The following is a 23,489-nucleotide window of genomic DNA, read 5'->3' on the forward strand; positions in this document are numbered from 1 at the left end:
GGATGCCATGAGGGGAGACTGGGATTGTGGGGGGGGGAGGCAGTTGGGGGCAACCAGGCTGACAGAAGTGGCAGTAAGGGGTGACCAGGTTGCCAAGGGGGGGGAAGAGGAAAAAGGGGGCAGTTAGGAGTGACCAGGCTGACCAGGAGGGGGCAGTTGGGGGCGACCTGGCCAGCAGTGGAGGCAATTAGGGACAATCAGACTCACAGGGGGGGGGGCAGTGAGGGGCGATTAGGCAGTCGGGGGGGAGGCAGGGTGGCCAGCCAGGCAGGCAGGTGAGCGATTAGGAGCCAGCAGTTCAGGATTGTGAGAGGGATGTCTGAGGGGTCCTGGATTAGAGGGTGCAGGCTGGGCTGATGGGACAGCCCCCACACCACCCCCATGCACGAATTACACGCACCAGGCCTCTAGTTAAATAATAATACAAGAATAAACTGTTTTGTGTATTCTCAACTGTAAACCTACTTTTGCCTTATCCTGGATAAGTTACCACTGAGTTGAAAAAATCAAGCAAACACTAAAAGCAAATAGCTACCTCAACAATAAGTATTTTCCAAGTTTTTAATATTACTATGGACTGAAGCCCAGTGCACAAAATTCGTGCACGGGGTGGGGGTGGTGGTGGGGGTATCACTCAGCCCAGCCTGTTCCCTCTCCCAGTCCAGGACCCCTCGGGGAGTGGGCCTAAGCCAGCAGTCAGATATCCCTCTTACAGTCCAGGACCCTTCCCTCCTTACTGCCTGCCTGCTCACTGCTCTTTACTGCTCAGCTCTCTGCTCCTTAGGGCTGCCGCGGAGAGGCTCCTGCCACCACTGCTGCACTTGCCAGCCGTGAGCCCAGCTTCTGGCTGAGAAGTGCTCCTCCTGTGGGAGCGCACTGACCACCAGAGGGAAGCTCCTGCATTGAGCATCTGCCTCCTGGTGATCAGTGTGTCCTAGTGACTGGTCATTCTGTGGTTCAATTTGCATATTAGGCTTTTATAAGAAGTTAAAAAACAATCTATTATTATAGACATACAGACATAAGTTTATACTGCAACAATAAAAGACAAGCAAGTATCTAAGTCATTTCATCTTCTATGGTATATTCGTTAGGTTTTTTGTGGTGGTTGTTTTGACCTTTTTTGGTGGATTTTTGCTTGTCTGTTACTGTAGTGGTTTGTAGGCAAAACACAAATAAACTTATAATTAAATGATAAGAACCCTGGTTCTTAAATCTCTTAGTAATAATCAGTACTTAGTAACTTAGTAAGAGTACTCTAACATCTGTCTGGGTTGATATGAGAGCATTTGCATAATACCACATTTCCCAAGCCCCCAAGTTAATGTGGCAGATAACTACTTGGGCACGACTTGAGAAATATCTTTCCTTCTTCACATTTCAATCTCCTTCAGGAATAACTAGTATTTTAAATTTCTTGGGTCGATTTGCCATGTGTGAATTGAAGAAGCACTTGCCTGCATATGTGGTGGCTGCTGGATGATCTGCTGGTACTGTTGTATGATCTGTTGTAGCTGAGTGTGCTTCTGCATTATTCCCTGGTACTGGAAGCCAACTCGATGCTGCTGGTGCTGCTGCCAGTGTGCTGCTGCAGCCTGCAACTGTTTTAACCTGGCATCTTCTTCCGGGTCCTCAGACTAAATATAAAAGAAGATACATTTTTAAATCATAAAACAGCAATTAAATTAGTAAGAAACCTATTTTATAAATTATTGTAATACAAGTCCAGAATCCCTACAACTCTGCCTGATTGATAAAAGCTATTCTATCTTTAGATAAATACCTAGCTCTATCTTTACTGTGATAATGGATACCAATACCTAGGAGTTTATAAACTCCAGTCTTTACTAGAATAATCATTTCACTGTTCTTAAATAGGACAATCATTACCCAACAAAGTCAATCTACATTTAATGTCCTTTTCACTCTATGAGAAATCTTTCTCTTGCACCTTAGTTACCTTTCATCAATGGGTTACAGTGTAATTATTATGATTCAATAAAATTTCCACATATGACTATGAGGAGGACAATGACCTTTGGACCAAGGTGAGAACTTTCCATGTGTCAGTAAGTATCCTAAATTACATTTAATGCTACAATCTATTTTGCAGATGAGGATACTGAAGTACAGAATGGTTAACTAACTTGCTCAGAGTCACCACCAGCAAATGGCAGTCCCTGGACAGCAGCCTAGGTCATTTGACAATAATAAGTTATTTTTAAAAAATATATATTTTTATTGATTTCAGAGAGGAAGGGAGAGGGGGAGATAGAAACATCAATGATGAGAGAGAATCATTGACTGGCTGCCTCTTGCACGTGCTCGCATGCACACACACCACGGGGGATTGCGCCTGCAACCCAGGCATGTGCCCTTGACCAGAATTGAACCTGAGACCCGTCAGTCCACAGGCCGATGCTCTATTCACTGAACCAAACTGGCTAGGGCAAAAAGTTGAAGCTCTTAAATATTGCTGTGTGCTGCCAATCTGAAAATACCTGGCAGTCCTTTCGTGCTTAGAGACACAATTTACAAGAGTGTCTAACTCTTCACTCTGATTTAAACCATGGGGGGGGGGGAAAGCCTTTTCTTTTTTTCCCCAAATTGTAAGAGAAAGTTTATTTAGAAAGTTACAGAGGTAGTGGAAGTGAGCCAGCTGGGCTGCAAGGGCTTTGGAAACAAGTTATAGAAGCAAAAGGGCCATTGGAACCTAGGAGAGGAAAAGACAAAGGTAATATACCAGGGAAAGAGAGAGATGAGAATGGTGCTGGCATTCTCCGGACAGGGAATGCCAAAAAATGCCTTTTCCAAACCCGATAAGGCATAATCTAATATTCCATAAATGGAATTTTACATGTACTTAAAAACACACATAAAAACATATATCTATTCATGATAAAAATATATATATATATGAATCAGAAAAAAAGTTGAGCAATTTAATAAAAACCAAATAATTAACTTTATGGTTACCTGGGATTCCTCAGGAGGGAGAGGGGGTGGTACCTCCTCATTAGGAGGTGGTAATGGGGGCTCCTCAGATGGAGGGGGTTCTGGTACTTGACTGGTGGCAGGTACTGTAACTTCTTTTACTGGCTTGGGTGGATCCTTTGCTATGACAGGACCCTTTTTGTGTCCTGGCAAATGCACTTTTGTCCTCTGCTGCAAACTAAGCAAGTGCTGTCGATACCAATACTGCTGCTGTTCCTACAACAGAAATCATTTTTAAGAATTTTACTTGACAATCCTGTATAGCTGCAACTTGATGTTTAGAGAGCTCCACATTTGTGTCCTCATTCATGTGTCTATATGCAAGAAAAGGCAAAGCTAGACTGAGAAAGACAAATAAGCAAGATTTTCAATTCCTTCCCCAAATTTATACATTTAAGTTAAACCATGCCATACATATCAATTGAACATACTTCTCTACTCTTTAAAACACATACTTTTGGAAGTGAGAGCAGTCTTTTTGATAAATGATCAAGTAAACCTATCAGTATTCACAGCTATCTGCTTTTAACTTGTCTTCAGTTGATTCAGACTTATCCAGGGGGATTTTTTAATTAATGAACACAAACAAATAATCCTGCCTCTTCTCACTGCCTTCTCTTTTAATCATCTGTTGTATATTCTTTTAAATATTTGTAGTATAGTCCTAGGTATATGCAGAAGTCCTCTTATCCAAGGGAGATACATTCCAAAACCTCCAGCGGCGGCCTAAACAGTGGATAGTACTGAACTCTATATATCCTACTTTATTCCCCCTAATTATGCATACCTATGATAGTTTAGTTTATAAATTAGGCACAATAAGAGATTAACAACAATAACAATACAACAGAACAATTATAATAATGTAATGTAACAAAAGTTACACAAATATGGTTCTCTCTCTCTCTCCCAAAACATCTTATGGTACTGAACTCACACTTCTTGTGATGATGATACAATGCCCACGTGATGAGATGAAGTGAGGTGAATGAGACATTATTAAGTAAAATAAGGGTTACTTGAACACATGCACTGTAATATTGGGGATCTGATAACTGAAACAGGTGAGTGATTAATGGCATGGATAGTATATACTTCATGGATGTGCCAGACAAAGGTATGATGGGATGGATCAGTGTGGGGCAGTGTGATATTTCATAAGCAAAGCAGAATGGTGCACAATTTAAAACTTACAAATTGTATATTTCTGAGATTTCCCATTTAATATTTTTGGACAGTGGTTGATCACAGGTAACTGAAACTGCAGAAAGGAAATGCACAGATAAAGGGAAACTACTGTGTGCGTAAATTAGAATAGAATGTGTTTTTTAAATGCTTTCTATTTATTTTAAAAGTCTCACTCTGACTTCCAAATTATAATGTAATTTCATTTTCTGGAAGCCTGTTTTGTGCTTTCACTTTAAAAGATCACAAGTTTACGCCTGCACCGGTTTGGCTCAGTGGATAGAGCGTCGGCCTGTGGACTGAAGGGTCCCGGGTTCAATTCCGGTCAAGGGCATGTACCTTGGTTGCGGGCACATCCCTAGTGGGGGGTGTGCATGAGGCAGCTGATTGATGTTTCTCTCTCATCGATGTTTCTGACTCTCTATTCCTCTCTCTTCCTCTCTGTGAAAAATCAATAAAATATATTTTTTTAAAAAATAAAATAAATAAAAAAAATAAAATAAAAGATCACAAGTTTAACGTGGAAAAAAAAATAAGAAAACACAGCTGATCCTCATTATTCATTGATTCTGTAGTTGTGAATTTGCCATATATTGGGTCGGCAGCTAAGTAATTGCGGGTTTCACACATATATGGCTTCAGTTGAATTTTTAGTTTGCAGACGTAGTACAAATGTAAAACACATTTTGTTATTTGATAGTTGGCTATTCAGCTGTTAATCAGTAAAAAAAGTTTTTTGATCTGTTTTGTAGTTTTCGTTTGGCGTTCGTTGAAAAATGGAAAATCAAAAGGAACATTTTCGTCATATTTTGCTTTTTTATTTCTGCAAAGGGAAAACGCATCGCAAGCTCATAAAAAGTTATGTGCTGTTTATGGTGACAAAGCCTTAAAAGAACGGCAGTGTCAAAATTGGTTTGCCAAATTTCGTTCTGGTGATTTTTCACTCAAAGATGAAAAACGCTCTGGTCATCCAGTTGAAGTTGATGACGCCCTAATCAAAGCAATAATCAATTCAGACTGTCACAGTACAACACGTGAGATTGCAGAGAAGCTTCATGTATCACATACATGCATTGAAAATCACTTAAAACAACTTAGCTATGTTCAAAAACTCGATACATGGGTTCCTCACGAACTGAAAGAATCACAGTTAACGCAACGCATTAGCAGCTGCGATTTGCTAAAGAAACGTAATGAAAATGATCCATTTTTAAAACGACTGATAACTGGCGATGAAAAATGGGTTGTTTACAACAATATCAAGCAGAAAAGATCGTGGAGCAGGCCAGGTGAACCAACTCAAACAACATCAAAAGCTGATATTCATCAAAAGAAGGTTTTGTTATCAGTTTGGTGGGATTACAAAGGAATTGTCTACTTTGAACTCTTACCACCCAACCGAACGATCAATTCTGATGTCTACATTGAACAACTAACGAAATTAAACAATGCAGTTGAAGAAAAGCGGCCCGAATTGACAAATCGAAAAGGTGTTGTATTCCATCATGACAATGCAAGGCCACACACATCTTTGGTCACTCGGCAAAAATTAATGGAGCTTGGTTGGGATGTTTTGCCACATCCACCATATAGTCCTGACCTTGCACCATCTGATTACTTTTTGTTTCGATCTTTACAAAACTCCTTGAATGGTAAAAATTTCAATAATGATGATGATGTCAAATCGTACCTGATTCAGTTTTTTGCTAATAAAAACCAGAAGTTTTTTGAACGTGGGATTATGATGCTGCCTGAAAGATGGCAAAAGGTCATTGATAAAAATGGGCAATACATTACAGAATAAAGTTATTTAGTTCCATGAAAAAATTGTCTGATTTTCTTTTAAAAATCCGCAATTACTTAGCTGCCGACCCAATATATATATATATATATATATATTGATTTCAGAAGGGAAGGGAGAGGAAGAAATAGAAACATCAATGATGGCAGAGAATCATTGATTGGCTGTCTTCTGCATGCCCCAAACTAGGGATCAAACCTACAACGTAGGCATGTGCCCTGACCAGGAATCCAATTGTGACCTCCTGGTTCATAGGTAAATGCTTAACAACTCAACCACACCGGCTGGCTCTGGGCTTTTTTTATTAGTGATTTTGTTGTTTAAAGTGGCCACCAAGCACAGTGCTGAAGTGCTGACTAGTGTTCCTAGGTGCCAGAAGGCTATGACATACACTATAGAGAAAATACGTTATATAGGAGAAACCAAGATGGTGGCAAAGGTAAACACCTAAACTGCTGCCTTGCACAACCATTTCAAAACTACAACTAAAAGACAAAACATCTATCACCCAGAATCATGGGAAAGCTGGCTGAGTGGAAGTTCTACAACTAGAAGGAAAGAGAAAAGAGCACCAGCCCTGGAAAGAGGAGGTACGAAGACACGAATAGGGCTGGTGGCGGGCGATGCTTTTTTTCAACCCGAAGGGAGACAAGCTCCCAAACTCTGAAATCCAGTTTCTGGGGACACGCGGGAGACCCAAACTCCTACGAGGAGAAGCTGGACTGTCGGCCATCAGGTCGGAAAGTGAGGGTGATTTTCTTGCAGAGGTGCGCCCAGCAATCATTGTTTACTGCACTGGGACACTGGGCATGAGGACTTGGAATTGCGGAAAGGCAGAGAAGACTGACTGGCAGCCATTGCTGTTTGTCACGCCCTAGCCTAGTGATGCCCTGAGACCCCACTCTGCACAATATACAAACATACCCAAGCTCCACACTGCGGCTGTGGCATATAAATGGCCTACCCTGTCGCAGCTTAAACAAATAAACTGCAGCTCCAGTCAGACAGCTCCAAAACCTCCAAACCCCAAGCAAAGAGGAGAAAACTAGTTCTTTCTGTAGCTCCTGTTGGATACCTTCAGACAGTAGCTAACTTGCACTGGAGAGCCGGAAGCTAGTGTATCTAGTGGTCTGTGTGAGATGACACCAGATTTCAACTACTCTCATAAAGAACACGTTCAAGAGGCAGACTCAGTGAGCACCGAAGCCCCACGGGAACAAGTCCTGCCCCATAAGCGTGTCTCCAGCACAGTAATTCTTCCGTTATAGACACAGCGAGTCCTCACAGCCAATTGGCCTGGAGGTCAATTCCTCCCAGTGATACCAACAACAATCTTGACTACAACAAGGCTGTACACACAGTCCACAAAAGGGTGCACCAAGAGTGTCCACCTCAGATAACTGGGAGGCTGATCCGTTGAACCATATAGGACACCTTAACACATAAAGCCACACTATCAACTATGGAAGCAGCAAAAATCCCGAGACAAGGAAACAGATCACAAACAAAAGAAATGGAGGAGAACAAAAGACTGGATATAGAGTTCAAAACCACGGTTATAAGGTTTTTCAAGAATTTCCTAGAAAAGGCCAATAAATTTAACAAGACCCTGGAGGATATGAAAAAGGACCAACTAGAAATTAAACATACACTGACTGAAATAAAAAAAATATATATTATACAGAGACCCAACAGCAGACTAGAGGAATGCAAGAATCAAGTCAAAGATCTGAAATACAAAGAAGCAAAGAACAATCAACCGGAAAAGCAAAAAGAAAAAAGAATCCAAAAAGTTGAAGATAGTGTTAAGAAGCCTCTGGGAAAACTTTAAGCATACCAACATCAGAATTATGGGGTCCCAGAAGAGAGAAAGCAAAATACTGAAAACCTATTTGAAGAAATAATGACAGAAAACTTCCCCCACCTGGTCAAAGAAATAGACTTACAAGTCCAGGAAGCACACAGAACCTAAAACAAAAGGAAACGAAAGAGGACCACACCAAGACACATCATAACTAAAATGCCAAGGGCAAAAGACAAAGCGAATCTTACAAGCAACAAGAGAAAAACAGTTAGTTACCTACAAGGGAGCACCCATTCGATTATCAGCTGATTTCTCAACAGAAACTATGCAGGCCAGATGGGAGTGGCAAGAAATATTCAAAGTGATGAATAGCAAGAATCTACAACCAAGATTACTCTACCCAGCAAAATTATCATTCAGAATTGAAGGTCAGATAAAGAGCTTCACAGATAAGAAAAAGCTAAAGGAGTTCATCACCATCAAACCAGTATTATATGAAATGCTGAAAGGTATTCTTCAAAAAGAGGAGAAGAAAAAAATAAAGATAAAAATTATGAACAACAGATATCTATCAACAAGTGAATCTAAAAATCAAGGGAATAAAAATCTGATGAACAGAATAAACTGGTGAATATAATAAAATCAGGGGTATAGAAAGGGAGTGGACTGACAATTCTCAGGAGGAAAGGGATGTGAGGGGGTGCAGGAAGAGACTTGACAAAAATCATACACCTATGCATGAGGACAGTGGTGGGGAGGTAAGGGCTGAGGGTAGAGTGGGAACCGATTGGAGGAGAGCTATGAGGGGAAAAAAGGAGAAACAATTATAATAATCTGAACAATAAAGATTAAAATTATAAAAAAGAAAATATGTTATATAAAGCTTCATTCATGCATATGTTAGTGTTGCTAGCTGTGAAATCAATTTTAATGAATCAACAATATATATTAAATAAGGGTCTTTAGACAGAAACACACATAAATCAAGATTATGCCTTGATTAGCTGATGAAAATGTGACCAAAGGCTCACAGGAACATAACCCTGCATTTACCTTAGGAGCAATGGTTCAGTAGTTACTAATTCAGTGTTCTTGGTTACTTTATAGTTCTTGGTGACTGTATAGAACAAAATATTCAAATAAAGATAAATGACTGCATAAAAAAAAGCAATAACTAATTGTTTAAATCAGCAAAAAAAATCTTACCACTCAAATAACTACAGGATCTTCATTATCCCAGGAGTCACTATATAATCTCCATGGTTATAAAGTTGAATAAGGAAAAAAAGTTGTCACATCACTAAAATATTCACTAATATACTGCCCGGTATATGTCTATAATTAACAACAGCATATATTTCTACTATAATTATAAGGATGCAGAATTTGTGTGTTTTGTGTTTTATTTTAGGATGCAGGATTTAATAAAATGTGATGTTGGAAAACTTTGAAACTCATTACTGAGAGCTGAGGATTTAACAAAAGTCCTACTGGTTAATAAAGAGGGAATATACTAATTGACCATCACACCCTCACAAAGATGGCAGCTTCTACAGCTAATAAGGGAATATGCTAACTAACTGTCATACCCTCAAAGATGGTGGCACCCACAGCCACAAGATGGCGGTGCCCAGTCCCCTTAACCCTGCTGGGGCAGCAGGCGTGAAACATAGCTGGGCCCGCCCCCAAGTAGGTCCAGTCTAGCTCTGTGAGCCCTCCTCCAGAGTACCCCAGTCTTCTCAGCCCCCAGCCCCCCAGGGCCAGCCCGAGTCACAGGCAAGCCTCAGATGTTGGCTGCCCAGCCAATGCCCAAGGTGCAGGCAAGCCTCAGATGGTGGCTGCCCAGCCGCCCAGGGTCGCCCGAGGCTCAGGTAAGCAGGGTTAGCTGAGGCTTGCACTGCCAGCAGTGGCAGCAGCAAAGGTGTGATGGGGGCCTCGCCTTCCCCTGATCGCAGGGTTACCTTCCGCCCCTGAGGGCTTCTGGACTGTGAGAGGGGGCAGGCCAGACTGAGCGACCGCCCCCCTCCAGTGCATGAATTTTCATGCACCAGGCCTCTAGTCCTATATATAAAAAGCCTGTGGTCGTGACACCCTCATGCCATAAAGACCCATCACAGGAGGCACCAGGCACTGCAGGCGCGAGATGCATGCAGGTGGGCGGGGACTTGACACTGCTTCCCCATGGGTGCCAGCCCAGACTCTGACAGGATATAATAGTGATATTAAAATATTTCCTCTAGCATGTATGGGGCGCAACGGTAAATGTACAAAGATAATAATTTAATTTAAAAAAATTAAAAAAAACTAAAAAATAAAATAAAATATTTCCTCTAATTCCCTTTTAATGTGCATGAATTTTAGACACCGAGCCACTAGTAACTTTTATAATAGGAACTACAAAAGAGAATGTTTGACTATCAAAGGTTGAAAAATGGCCTGGTAAAACTGATAAATCCCTAAAATAGTTTTTCAGTATATCCAAAAACTAAATAAAAGATGATATATAATGTTGCCATATAATTTGTTAGAAAAATTATAGTATGGAAATGTAATTTATATTTATTTTTTGTTCATTCTAAGACTCAGCCATTCTTTATGATTTTTAAAAATATATATTTTATTGATTTTTTACAGAGAGGAAAGGAGAGGGATAGAGAGCTAGAAACATCGACGAGAGAGAAACATTGACCAGCCAACCCCTGCACACCCCGCACCGGGGATGTGCCTGCAACCAAGGCATATGCCCCCAACCGGAATCGAACCTGGGACCTTTCAGTCCGCAGGCCGAAGCTCCATCCAATGAGCCAAACTAGTTTCGGCTCTTTATTATTATTTTTTCTATAGCTCTGACAGAGCTTTATTTATAGGTGGGATTTAGGCACATACATGACACACATATGTACAAGGGTCTTTATGATTTTTGAGCTCTGTTTTTTCTAGATTATATCCCAAATAAATATTTTACAATAAATTTTTGGTCTCTATGTTAAATGGATTCATTTTATTGGCATTCACTGTGATTCATTATTGTTGGATAACCAGAATATTTTATATTGCTAATATTTTATTGTATACTTCCCCAATTTTCTATATGGAAGCAAATGCATAAAATATACATTATCTATGCAAACTCTCATTTAACATACTGTTTTGTTATAATTTTACCACTCACAGGATAATTTTCTTAGAAGATTAATGTTTCACTCTTTCTTAAATCTGGTGCTTAAACAAACAGTGTTGGACCATACTGTAGGATGTCAGTAAATTGCTGTTAATCAATTGAAGACAACTCTCTTAGGCCCATAGTTGGCAAACTGCGGCTTGCAAGCCACATGTGGCTCTTTAGCCCCTTGAGTATGGCTCTTACACAAAATACCACAGCCTGGGCAAGTCTATTTTGAAGAGGTGGTGTTAGAAGAAGTTTAAGTTAAAAAAATTTGGCTCACAAAAGAAATTTCAATCATTGTACTGTTAATATTTGGCTCTGTTGACTAATGAGTTTGCCGACCACTGCTATAGAATACATTTTATCTCACTAACTCCATTTTGAAGTTTAGGTTATAATTGGGGTTTTGTTTTTAATTATCATACACATAATCATCAGCTTCCAGGATATAATTGTTTTTACCATTCAATCGTAAAAATAAGCAATCCATCAAAATAGTACAGTGATCATGATAGTTAATAATAATACAGTATGAAAACATTTTCAACCTTTTTTTCTTATTTTATAAAAATAGCAATATGTTTACCTTTCAGTTTAAGAAAAGCAAATAAGTTCTGTTTCTAGCAGAAGTTAAAAGTTTCTTTTTTTTTGGTTGCTTTGAAACATCACCAAAAGATACAAAGATGCAAACTGTCACAAACTAGAAACTAATAGTTACAAAGATGAAGATTTTTTATGAATTTGCACCTTCCTTATTTCATGCTTCCTATCTTTGTCTTAGACTTAGTCTAGAGTTAAACACCTTATTAGAAGCTCAAGTAATTGCCAGTTTACTGACAGAAGGCACTGTAGGTCAATTTCTACTTAATATGAACCCAATAAGGAGGAAGCATGTTTAATTCAATGCTAGGACTAAGTTTGGACACATTCTTAAAGCTCTCTAAATGAATAATGATGACATCATTAAAAAAAAAATGCCCTCAGTGACCCCAAGAAGAATGATTTACTTTTATTTTAGAAAGGAATAAAATCTGCCTACACTTGCTAATGAAGCTGAATAGTACCTGATTCTTCTAAATGTCCCATCATATCACACAACTCCATCTCATATGGAATGTTAGCTCACAAATCAGGTCAAATCACAGCATATGTCATAATAAAAAAAAATTTTTGCCTTGGCCAGTGTGGCTAAGTGGTTGAGCATCCATCTATGAGCCAGGTCATGGTGCAATTTCCAGTAAGAGCACATGCCTGGGTTTTGGGCTTGATCCTCAGTGTGGGGCATGCAGGAGGCAGCCGGTCAATGATTCTCTCTCATCACTGATGTTTCTATCTCTCTCCCTCTTCCTTCCTCTCTGAAATCAATAAAAATATATTTTTTTAAAGAAAGAAATTGAATGGAATTAAAAAGTTAGGATGCAAGAATTATTTTTCACAAATATCATTACCCAAAAAAGGTGCTAATTTATTCACCAAGCACATACTGACTGTTGGCTACCAGTAAGTACAGTTATGAACTAGGCACTAAATAATTTTTCAAGTAGGGAAATATAAAGAGAATGAGAAAGAAAATAAGAAAGTAAGAGAATGAGAAAGCAAGAGTGAGAGAACTTTAAAAAATTAATTTGAGGCCTTGCCTATCCAGGTTTATTATTATAAACGCCTATAAAACTAAATGTATTATGTCTTTTATATCCTAAAGTGAAGGGGAGGAGGGAGAATCTGATATTAGATTTCCATTTTAAAAATTTATTTAAAATATATTTATTTTCTGTATTTTTGAGGTTTACAATCTACTCCAAGAAATTAAGGTCACCAGATAATCTTAGTTCCATCTTTAAAAAAAAAAAAAAAAAAAAAGCTTCTTTACTTCACGTCTTTCTCCAGCCTTTGCCCTCATTCTCTCTCCTTCAGTCAAACTTCTTGAAAGAGTGGTCTATACTCACCATCCCCATTTCCTCACCTTCCATCACTCCTCAAATCAATGCAATATGGCTTCAGTCACTATGAAACTGCTCCCGCCAAGGTCAACAATAATCTACATGTCGGTAAATGCAAAATATAACTCTAAGTCTTTATCTTGCTCAACCTCTCAGCAGTACATGACACACTGGCCACTCCCTCCTCGTAGAAACAGTCTTCCCTTTACCTCTGTGGCACTACACTGTCCTGATTTTCCATCTAAGTGGCCGTTTTTTCCTGCTGGTTCCCTGAGACACCGAGATTCTGTGAGGCTAGACTCAATGTCCATTAACCTCTATTCTTACTCTACACACTTCAAATACCATTTTTATGCTGATGACTCACAAGTCTATCATGTTTCCCAGATCTCCTTCTAGATTCCAACCTATATCTAACTTCCAATTGGACATCTCCCTTTGGACTCCTATGTGGGGGGTGTGCAAGAGGCAGCTGATCAATGACTCTCTCTCATCGATGTTTCTAACTCTATTTCTCTCCCTTCCTCTCTGTACAAAATCAATAAAAATATATTTAAAAAAAAAAAAAAAGAACTTGAAACTCAGTAGATCTAAAACTTAACTCATCATTTCCCCCTCATTCCCAGAATGGTTCTAACTCCTTCTCCAGGTTCTCCTATTTTATTAATAAATGGGATCATCATCCACCCAGCAGTCTATTCTACAAAGCCAGACATCATCATTAATGCCTTCCTCTCTAATATTCAATAAATTGGAGTTTAGCACCTAAACATTTCTCTAGTCTTCCACTTTTCTCCATCTCCAGGATCACCATCCAAATCTAAGCCACTATTATCTTTCTCTCTTTCTTTTTAATTCTCATTGAGGAATGAGGATGTTTTTTCATTCATTTTTAGAGAGTGAAAGGAAGGGGAAAGGGAGAATGAGACAGGGAGGAGAAAGAGAGAGAGATCAACATGAGAGAGACACATCTATTGGTTGCCTCCCGCTCTGGGGAGGAGACTGAGAATTGAACCCACAACCCTTAGGTCTGAGGGTCCACGCTCTAATCACTGAGCAAAACTGGCCATGGTAGCCATTACTATCTCTTGCCTGAATTATTTATTAAATATTCTCTATAAATCACTCCTGTTCCTTTTGAGTCTACTCTCTATATTGCAAACAGTGAATTTTTTCAAATACCAATCTGTCACATTTGGCTATATAAAATCTCTCACTACTTTCCTACTGCCCTAAGGAGAGTGGTGATAGGCCCTTCCTAATCTGGTTGTGCCTACAACCATCACCCTCAGATTTTAGTATGCCTTACTGAACTTAATTTCTTTAACTCTGGTTAATTCCTACCCATTCTTTTTTTAATTGATTTTTTTACAGAGAGGAAGAGAGAGGGATAGAAAGCTAGAAACATCGATGAGAAAGAATCATCGACAGCTGTCTCCTGCACATCCCCCACTGTGGATGTGCCCGCAACCAAGGTACATGCCCTTGACCGAAATTGAACCCGGGATCCTTCAGTCTGCAGTCCGACACTTTACCCATCGAGCCAAACCGGTTTCGGCAATTCCTACCCATTCTTTGGGTTTCACTTAAATATCACTTAAAAAGGGAGGCCTCTTCAACTAGGTTAGAAGTCCCTCTTATATCCAATCATTTAAAAAAAAATACTTGTTATCCCATTTACCAATGCACCAAAAAAATTAAGATACCTAGGAATAAACTTAACTAAGGAGGTAAAAGACCTATACACAGAAAACTACACGACACTGAAAAAAGAGATAGAGAAAGACATAAACAGATGGAACCATGTTCATGGATTGGTAAAATCAACATCATCAAAATGTCCATACTACCCAAAGCAATCTATAAATTCAATGCACTTCCCATTTTATTTTATTTTACCAACGGCGTATTTCACAGACTTAGAAAGAACTTTCCAAAAATTCATCTGGAATAAAAAAGGACCCCAAATAACTACAGCAATCATGAGAAAGAAGAACAAAGTAGGTGGGATCTCAATATCATATATCAAGCTGTATTAAAAAACTACTGTTCTCAAAACTGCGTAATATTGGCACAAGAACAGAATATATACCAATGGAATAGAGAACCCAGAAATCGACGCAAAGCACTATGTTCAATTAATATTTGACAAAGGAGGCATGAACATACAATGGAGTCAAGACAGTTTCTTCAATAAATGGTGTTGGGCCGAAATTGGTTTGGCTCAGTGGATAGAGGGTCGGTCTGAGGACTGAAAGATCCCAGGTTCGATTCCGGTCAAGGGCATGTACATTGGTTGCGGGCATATCCCTAATAGGGGGTGTCCAAGAGGCAGCTGGTCGATGTTTCTCTTCCATCAATGTTTCTAGCTCTCTATCCCTCTCCCTTCCTCTCTGTAAAAAAATCAATAAAATATATATCTTTTTTTAAATATATAAAAATAAAATAAATGGTGTTGGGAAAATTGGACAGATACATGCAAAAAAATGAAACTAGACCACCAACTTACACCATACACAAAAATAAACTCAAAATGGATCAAGGACTTAAACATAAGATGGAAAACCATGAAAATACTAGAAGAATCCATAGGCAGAAAAATCTCTGACATATTCTTCACTGATACTGCTCCTAGGGCAATGGAAACTAAAGAGAAAATAAACAAATGGGACTACATCAAAATAAAAAGCTTTTGCACAGCAAAGGAAACCATCAATAAAACAACAAGAAAGCCCACTGCATGGAAGAACATATTTGCCAATGATATCAATGATAAGGGTTTAAGCTCCATTTACAGAGAACTCATGCAGCTTAACAAAAAGAAGATAAACAACCCAATCAAAAAATGGGCAACTGGTCTAAATAGACACTTTTTGAAAGAAGACAGAAGGAAGGCCAAGAGGCATATGAAAACCTGCTCAAAGTCACTAATCATCAGAGAGATGCAAATCAAAACAACAGAGAGATGCAAATCACACCTCTCAGAATGGCTATTATCAACAAGTCAACAAATGACAAGTGCTGGAGAAAAAGGAACCCTCCTGCACTGCTGGTGGGAATGCAGACTGGTGCAGCCACTGTGAAGAACAGTATGGAGTTTCCTCAAAAAACTAAAAATGGGACTCCCATATGACCAAGTGATCCCACTCCTAGGGCAATTAAAAAAAAGAAAAAAAGAAAAAAAAAAAAGGATATATGCATCCCTATGTTCATAGCAGCACAATTCACCATGGCTAAGATATGGAAACAGCCTAGGTGCCCATCAGCAGATGAGTGGATTAAAAAACTGTGGTACATCTACACCAGTGTTTCCCAACCTTCTCTCATGATGAGAATCACCTGGTGGAGTTGTTAAAACACAGATTCCTGAATCCCAACTAAGAAGTGCTAAACTAGAATTTTTGGGAACATATAGGTAAAATTGTATACTTAACTAGTGCTCTAACACAGATGTTATATACAGAGCACTAAGTTAGGTATGCAATTTTACCTATTAACTAGTGCTCTAACACAGATGTTATATACAGAGCACTAAGTTAGGTATGCAATTTTACCTATATGTTCTCAAAAATTCTAGTTTAGCACTTCTTAGTTGGGATTCAGGAATCTGTGTTTTAACAACTCCACCAGGTGATTCTCATCATGAGAGAAGGTTGGGAAACACTGATCTACACTATGGAATGCTATGCTGAGATAAAAAAGGAGTTCTTATCATTTGCAACAACATGGATGGAGATGGAGAACATTATGCTAAGTGAAATAAGCCAGGCAGAGAAATATAAATATCACATGATCTCACTCATTTGTGGAATATAATGAACATAAACTGATGGGGGAAAAAAAATATATAGATCCAGAGACAGAGAAATATCAATCATAAGGTCAAACCTCAGGGAAGGTAGGGAACAGTGGGGATTAGGGGGAGAGATCAACCACAGGACTTATATGCATTCATATGAGCCTAATCAATGGACACAGATAACAGGGGGGTGGGGCATGAGTGGGGGATGGGGGGTAATGGGGGAATAAGGACACATATGTAAAATAAATAATAATAATAATAATTTAAAAAATAAAAAAGAAATAAAAAAGAAATTGTGAGGTATCCAGAAACCCCACTCCAAAAAATTTGTTTTTCACTTACTATGTGCTGGATCCTGAGCTTAAAAAAAACACACACACCTCACCTTTCCCGATTCTTTATGGAACAAGTGAGTGATATTTTATATTTTATAATCCTAAATTTTGTATTTTATAATGTGATAACACCCTGTTCTTCTCTTAGTTACTTAAATGTCTTCTTTCCCCCTCCCCGCCCCCCATCAGAACAAGTCAATGAGGCCTGGTGTTTACCACTTCATCTTCAATACTAAGCATCGTACCTGGCACATAGTTGCTACTCAGAAAGTACTTGAACATTAAATAAAGGACTAAAAACTCAAAAAAACAAAACAAAAATTCAACAGCTTTTCCCAAATAAGTTTTGAGACTAAAAGGATAAAATCACAACTCATGAAAAAAGGCTAATATGCACTTTACCTAGTTAGTCCATTAAAGAAACAGAAAATTTAATTATTGATAAAATATGCATTCCATTAAATCACCAATGCTTTACTCTGAAAACCAGAAACTAAATGGAAGGATATCAAGCATTTATCCTGTCTTTCCTATACTAACTGTATTTCCAATCAAACAATCATGGTTCATGAGTGGAAGTATTTCTTTACAGAACTCTATTTAATAAATGTATAAGAAATGGCATGAAAAAAAAATCACCACATTGTAGCCTCTAATGAAGAAATAACTTACTCAGGCAAAGAACATCAATGGATGAACCACTAGATGGAAGGAACATGCAAAATTGATGGGAAGCTTTACAGTGGAGGGACCAGACTGCCGCCCCCTGATCAATCTTGGCACCACCAACAGTGGGACAACCAGGCATTGAGTGTCTCCTAATGGGATATAAATGAAGCACACAGCATTACCTAGGTTATAAAGTATACTTGCCAAAATAAAGTTGAGCTTAAATCTAAAGCTGAACTTCAGAGTTAACTTCTACATTACAAAAAACATGGAAAAAAGAAGAATAAGTCAAATGACACCATGAGACAGCAGACAAATCCAGAATGAAGGACATTCTACAGGACAACCAACAGATTTTTCATCAAGTTCAATAGCATGGGATAGAAAAAGAGAACAGAAGAAATTGAGTTAAATCTGGTGTTTTCAACTGAGGGTGATTTTGCCCTCCCACTTCTCCCCCAAGGAATATTGGCAATGTCTGAAAATATTTCTGGTTATCACAACGAGGGGCTGCTAATACCGTGTTTCCCCGAAAATAAGACATCCTCTGAAAATAAGACCTAACGCATGGAAAGATAAGACATCCCTGAAAATAAGACCTAGCGTAACTTTGGGAGAAAAAATTAATATAAGACACTGTCTTATTTTGGGGGAAACAGGGTAACATATAGTAGGTAGAGACAAAGCTGCTGCTAAACATAATACAATACAATGCACAGAACAGTCTCCCACAGCAAAGAATTATCCAAAATATCTATATTGGATCCTGATTTGCACAAACTAACCAAACATAATTAAATCTATTGGGGAATTTTAGCATAGATGCTATGAAGGATTTATTTTTAATTCCATTAGTATGGCGAGACAGTAAGGGACCTCTGAATGGATCAGGTATACAGTTGTTAATTTTGCTAGGTGTTACAGTGTTAATCTAAGGCTCTGTTTCTTGGAAAGATGTCTAAGAATATAAGGATGAAATGACATGAGAGTTAAGATTTGATTTAAAGTATTTTAGCAGGAACAACAACAAAAAAAAAGGCCTAGGTAAAGTAAACATGGCGAACTCTTGAGTTGTTGAATCTGAATGTTGGGTATATGGGGGGGAGGAATCACACCATTTTCACTTTTGTGTACAGTAGTCCCTTTTAAGTGAAGGAGATACGCTCCAAGACCCCCAGCGGATGCCTAAACTGCAGGCAGTACTGAACTATATACATACTGTTTTCCCCCTATACATACATATCTACGACAAAGTTTAATTTATAAATTAGGTACACTAAGAGACTGACAATAAAATAGGACAATTATAATAATATACTGTTATAATAAATGTGGACTCTCTCAGCAAACTACCACAAATATTTTTCCTTCTTCACAATTTCACGAATACAAGATTTGTTTTTGCCATAGATCTTAGCAACCTGACCATGTCATTTCCCCCCCTTTTCTTATTAACTCGAGAACTTTCACCTTTCCACTTGAAAGAAGCATCTGACAGTTTCTCTGGCATTTCCAAATTGCTAATATATTATTCCTGTGTTTGCATCCATTAAGTAAAATAGGATTACTTGAACACAAGTATGGCAATACTGCAACAGTTAATCTATTAACCAAGAGGGCTACTAATGGGCAAATAGATAAGTAGTTGATACAGGGTGGAAATTATGGATAAAGGAATAGTTCATTTCCAGGAAGGATGGACAGAATGGAGCAAGATTTCAAAACGCTACTCAGAACAGCACAGTAAATTGAGCATTTCTGGAATTTTCCATTTAATATGTTCGGAGTAAAGCAAAACTGTGGATTGGAGGAGTGGGAACTTCTGTATGTTTAAAATCTTTCACATTTTAAATGACATTTTCCAAAAATAGAATATAAATCAAAGAAAATTATGCCATAGGATTAATTATCTGAGATTTGCATGAAGAAAATATTTACCACCTAATAAATCAAAGCATCCTAAGTCTAGGGCATGCAACTCTTGTATCTTACTCAACAAACCTTTGTGGAGAGCCTACAATTTGCAAGGTACTGTCCTAGGTGCTACAGGAGATAAAAAGAGAGTGAGATAGTCCCTGTCTGCAAGGGACTTACAATCTGAAGAACAGAACCAATCAAATGGCTGAGCTGGGGCATGGTTTCAGAGACCCTGATATGTGAGATGTGCCTTGAAAGCAATACAACTATAGGGAGGAAAAAAAGATTGAGGAAGTTGGGATGAATTCTAGGGTAGAGGTAGGAAAGCCTAAACAGGCTTACAATGCCTGTTTTTGATAATTAGTCCATTCACACTTCTCATCTTTAATAGCTTTCTTTCCGACTGCTTTCTTTATGGCTCTCACCAAAGAACTGGTGGTACTGAATATTCAAAGCACTAAAATAAGTCCACTATATACAAGGGTACAAAGGCAGAAAAGCAAAAGCAGTGCTCATGGTATTATATTAAAGACAGGTTTGATCCCCTTCCCCCCACCCAATAAAACAATTTGTTTATCTCTCTAAAAGGCCAGAAAAACAGTCCAGTAGAGATGAAGATATAAAGGTCATATTTTGAATTAACGCAGTGTTTGACAACAATACTGGAAATTTCAGAGTGGAGTGGGGAAGGAGACAAATTCTGTCTCTAAAATAGAGGAATCTGGGGGAAATAACCTGGTGGGATGGTACTCTAGCATAAGCCAACAGAATCCCTTCCTCTACTATTTTACCCCAGCACCTTAAGTGTTTTCTCCTGATGATGTGCCAAACAAGTTGTTTTGCTTACTTAAAACAACTTATTTCTGTTCTTAATTTCTAATGCCAAATCACTATAATATTCAAATACCTCATCCCAATCTTTTGGAAATCTTTTTTTTTTTTTTAAATATATTTTATTGATTTCTTACAGAGAGGAAGGGAGAGAGATAGAGAGCTAGAAACGTCGATGAGAGAGAAACATCGACCAGCTGCCTCTTGCACACCCCCTACTGGGGATGTGCCCACAACCAATGTACATGCCTCTGACCGGAATCAAACCCGGGACCTTCCAGTCCACAGACCGACGCTCTACCACTGAGCCAAACCGGTTTCGGCTGGAAATCTTTGATATGTAAATCTGAGTTTGTAAATTAAAAGGATCTTTTGATTCATTAGGAAATCTAAGGTAGATTAGGAAGTGCTAAAAGTCTATTTTAGGAAATCATAAGAAATAATTTATCCACTTCAGTTCTATCTTCTTTCTAAAGGGAAGAACTTATTACTGCTATCCTATCTGTCTTTGACCGTTCTCTGGGAAGCACCACTTCAAATAGAAGTTTAGAGGAATGGCTCTCTCATGAATGAAGAGGCATCACACATTTTTTTTTTTTTTTTTTTTTTTAATCTTGGCAAATCCCAAGGCTGTTACTCTGGAATGAACGATAATACCAATGCAATACAGCAAATTGGTCATGTCTTAAATCTTTAAGTGATGTGAGACAAGCATGTATGGGTCAATTTCTTACATGACCGATCGACTCCCCAAAGGGTCAAATGTGTAGACTCCCCTATATATTGCATATATATATATATATATATATGAGCATAATTAGGATGCTCCTGATAAGCACACGATTTCAATCCTTCAATTGGTGAGACCTTTTAATTCAGGAAGCTGATAGCTGTCTGTGGCCCCTAAAAAATTCTTTTAAAGTAGCTCACTGGTCATAAAGTTCATATGCATTTCAGGTGTCAGTTCTTTCGGAAGCTTCTTTTTTTTTTATGCTGTCTCTCAAATGGAAATTTTAGTCTAAAATACAATTTTTAAGCATTTTAAAACACAATTTGCAAAAGCAACAAAATCTAAGAAGTCGGTCAAAGGGAACCAAGGAATACATCTAAGAAGTAACTTTTGAGCCACCTCACTACTCTGTCGTGTCTAGAAACATTTTCAGTTTTAATAATCTACATTTTAGGTAATTAAAAAAGCGGAGCAGTCAGACCCCTGACTTTCATGGAATCCTTTGGAGTGCGCATTAGCTAGTCACAGTGTCATAAGTAGGCTAAGCGCTGGTTAAAGCCCGAAGGCCTGCTCACTTAGGGCCCTCGAGGTGAAAAGGTGAGGCTCCGGCACCTGCTCTCTTACCTGTGGAGTCATCTTAGAAGGATCTGGCTCAGGGGCAGCTTGATGCTGTTCAGCATTCTTGTTCTTGGCACCACTCTTCAAAGGCTCTTGCTGGACAGCTGACTTATTCCCAGCAGCGGTGGACGGTGGTGGAGGAGCTAGCAGCGGGGATTTAGAATGGCTCTGGGAAGGGCGGGAAGGAGATGCCTGAGAAGGGGGCAAGTAGGACTGGGAACGGCTCCCGTAGGATTGCGAGGAGGAAGAGGGAGGATAAGGAGTGGGCGCCAGGTAGGATTGGGAAGGTGGGGACTGAGAAGGGGACGGCTGGGCGGGAGGCAGGTAGGGCTGAGACGAGGCCGGCGGGTAGTACGAGGGTGGCGGCTGAGGTGGGGGCATGTAAGACTGGGACGGGGGCATATAGGACCCTGGCGGCACAGGGGGCGATGCAGGAGGGGATTCCAGCTCCATGGGAACCAAACCGGGAGGCCCGTCTCGTTGGTGGTGCAGCATCTGGTGCTTGTACTGCTGCGGTTTCTGATAGCTGAGGGCCGGCCCCGGTGGCGGGGGCATCGGTGGCGGCGGCGGCTGCCAGTCTCCGTAGCCGCTCCCGGGCATCACCGGCGGGGGCGGCGGAAGGTGATGGGGTTGGAGCACGCACTGCATTTGCTTCTGGTGAATCTGCTGCAGCTGCTGGAGCTGAGCCAAGTGCTGTTCGCGGAAGCTCATGAAGCTCGAGGAGGAGGGGGCCGCGGGAGTCGTCGAGCTCGAGTACCCAGGCCCGGACGAGGCCTCAGGAAGCGCCACCGGCGGCGGCGGCGGGACCGGCGGCGGCGGATAGTGGCTGCTCCCGCCATATCGGCCCCAGCTCGGGTACATATCTAAGAAGGCGCAGGGCTAGTCCCAGCACCGTTACTCGTCGCAACCGACCTCCAGGAGCTGCGGCGGCGGCGGCGACAGCCGGAACTCGCGGCGCCTACAGGCCCCGGAGCGTGTGAGCGGAGCGCGCCAGTGCGCCGGCGCTCCCGAGCTGGGCCCACGACCGGGAAGGCGGGGTCGGCACTGGGGCGATTACGCCTGCGCAGTAGCCACAGAGAGGAGAACAAAGGCGAGCTAGAGGGGCCCTTTGCTTGGCAACTCTCGGTCGCCACCTTCCTTCAGGTTCGGATACTGTAGGCGCGAGTAGAACGCGGTCATAGCACGGAGGAACCATAGAGTCTCCCCGCGGAAAGGGGTGGTGGTAGAGATCCTATTGCTCCACGGAGTTCATTTTTGAATGGGGGGGAAAAAAATTAAAAATTAAAAAGGTTCCATCGACAATCGCAACAGCAACAACAACAAAAAACAAAACAAAACATGAAACACATAGAAATAACTCCGATAAGAAATATGTAGAGTTTATACGAAGAAAACTACGGAGCCATACAAAATCCTATCGGAGTGGGATAAAATTAGGCTTGAAATAATGAAGAGGCTTACCGTGATCTGAATAAAAAGCGGAAAAATTGTAAAGCTGTCAAATTCGTCTCAAATTAAATGAATAGGCTTAATTCCATTATAACAAAGAACCCAGCTGAGAACAAATCTGTGAAGAGTGGAAATGTATTTTGAAGACAGAATATAAGACTACACCAATTCCTGCAGGCATCTGAAAGATAACACCAGCAGTTATAAAAGGGGAGAAATTGAATTCTTCACAATAATTCAACATAAGA

General features: G+C 39.9%; 1 protein-coding gene across 3 annotated transcripts in view; it reads right to left on the reverse strand.

Moving 5' to 3' along the window:
- The window catches only part of YLPM1 (YLP motif containing 1), a 71,333-nt gene extending 48,503 nt beyond the window's left edge, over positions 1–22,830 (reverse strand). For 2 of the 3 annotated variants that reach the window (XR_014795709.1, XM_084892029.1), the window contains exons 1-3: positions 21,799–22,830; positions 2,977–3,210; positions 1,458–1,637 (exon numbers count right to left, since the gene is read on the reverse strand). Coding sequence is in view for 2 of the 3 variants with exons in the window: in XM_084892029.1 (XP_084748155.1) it covers positions 1,458–1,637; positions 2,977–3,210; positions 21,799–22,653 (1,269 nt within the window). In the remaining variant the exon portion in view is untranslated. The remainder of the gene's footprint in view (positions 1–1,457; positions 1,638–2,976; positions 3,211–21,798) is intronic. The other variant, XM_084892030.1, reaches the window with a different exon arrangement.
- Positions 22,831–23,489: the final 659 nt, after the last annotated feature.

This window comes from Pipistrellus hanaki (assembly GCF_964339955.1).
Source record: "Pipistrellus hanaki genome assembly, chromosome: 1".
Classification (NCBI taxonomy): Eukaryota; Metazoa; Chordata; class Mammalia; order Chiroptera; family Vespertilionidae; genus Pipistrellus; species Pipistrellus hanaki.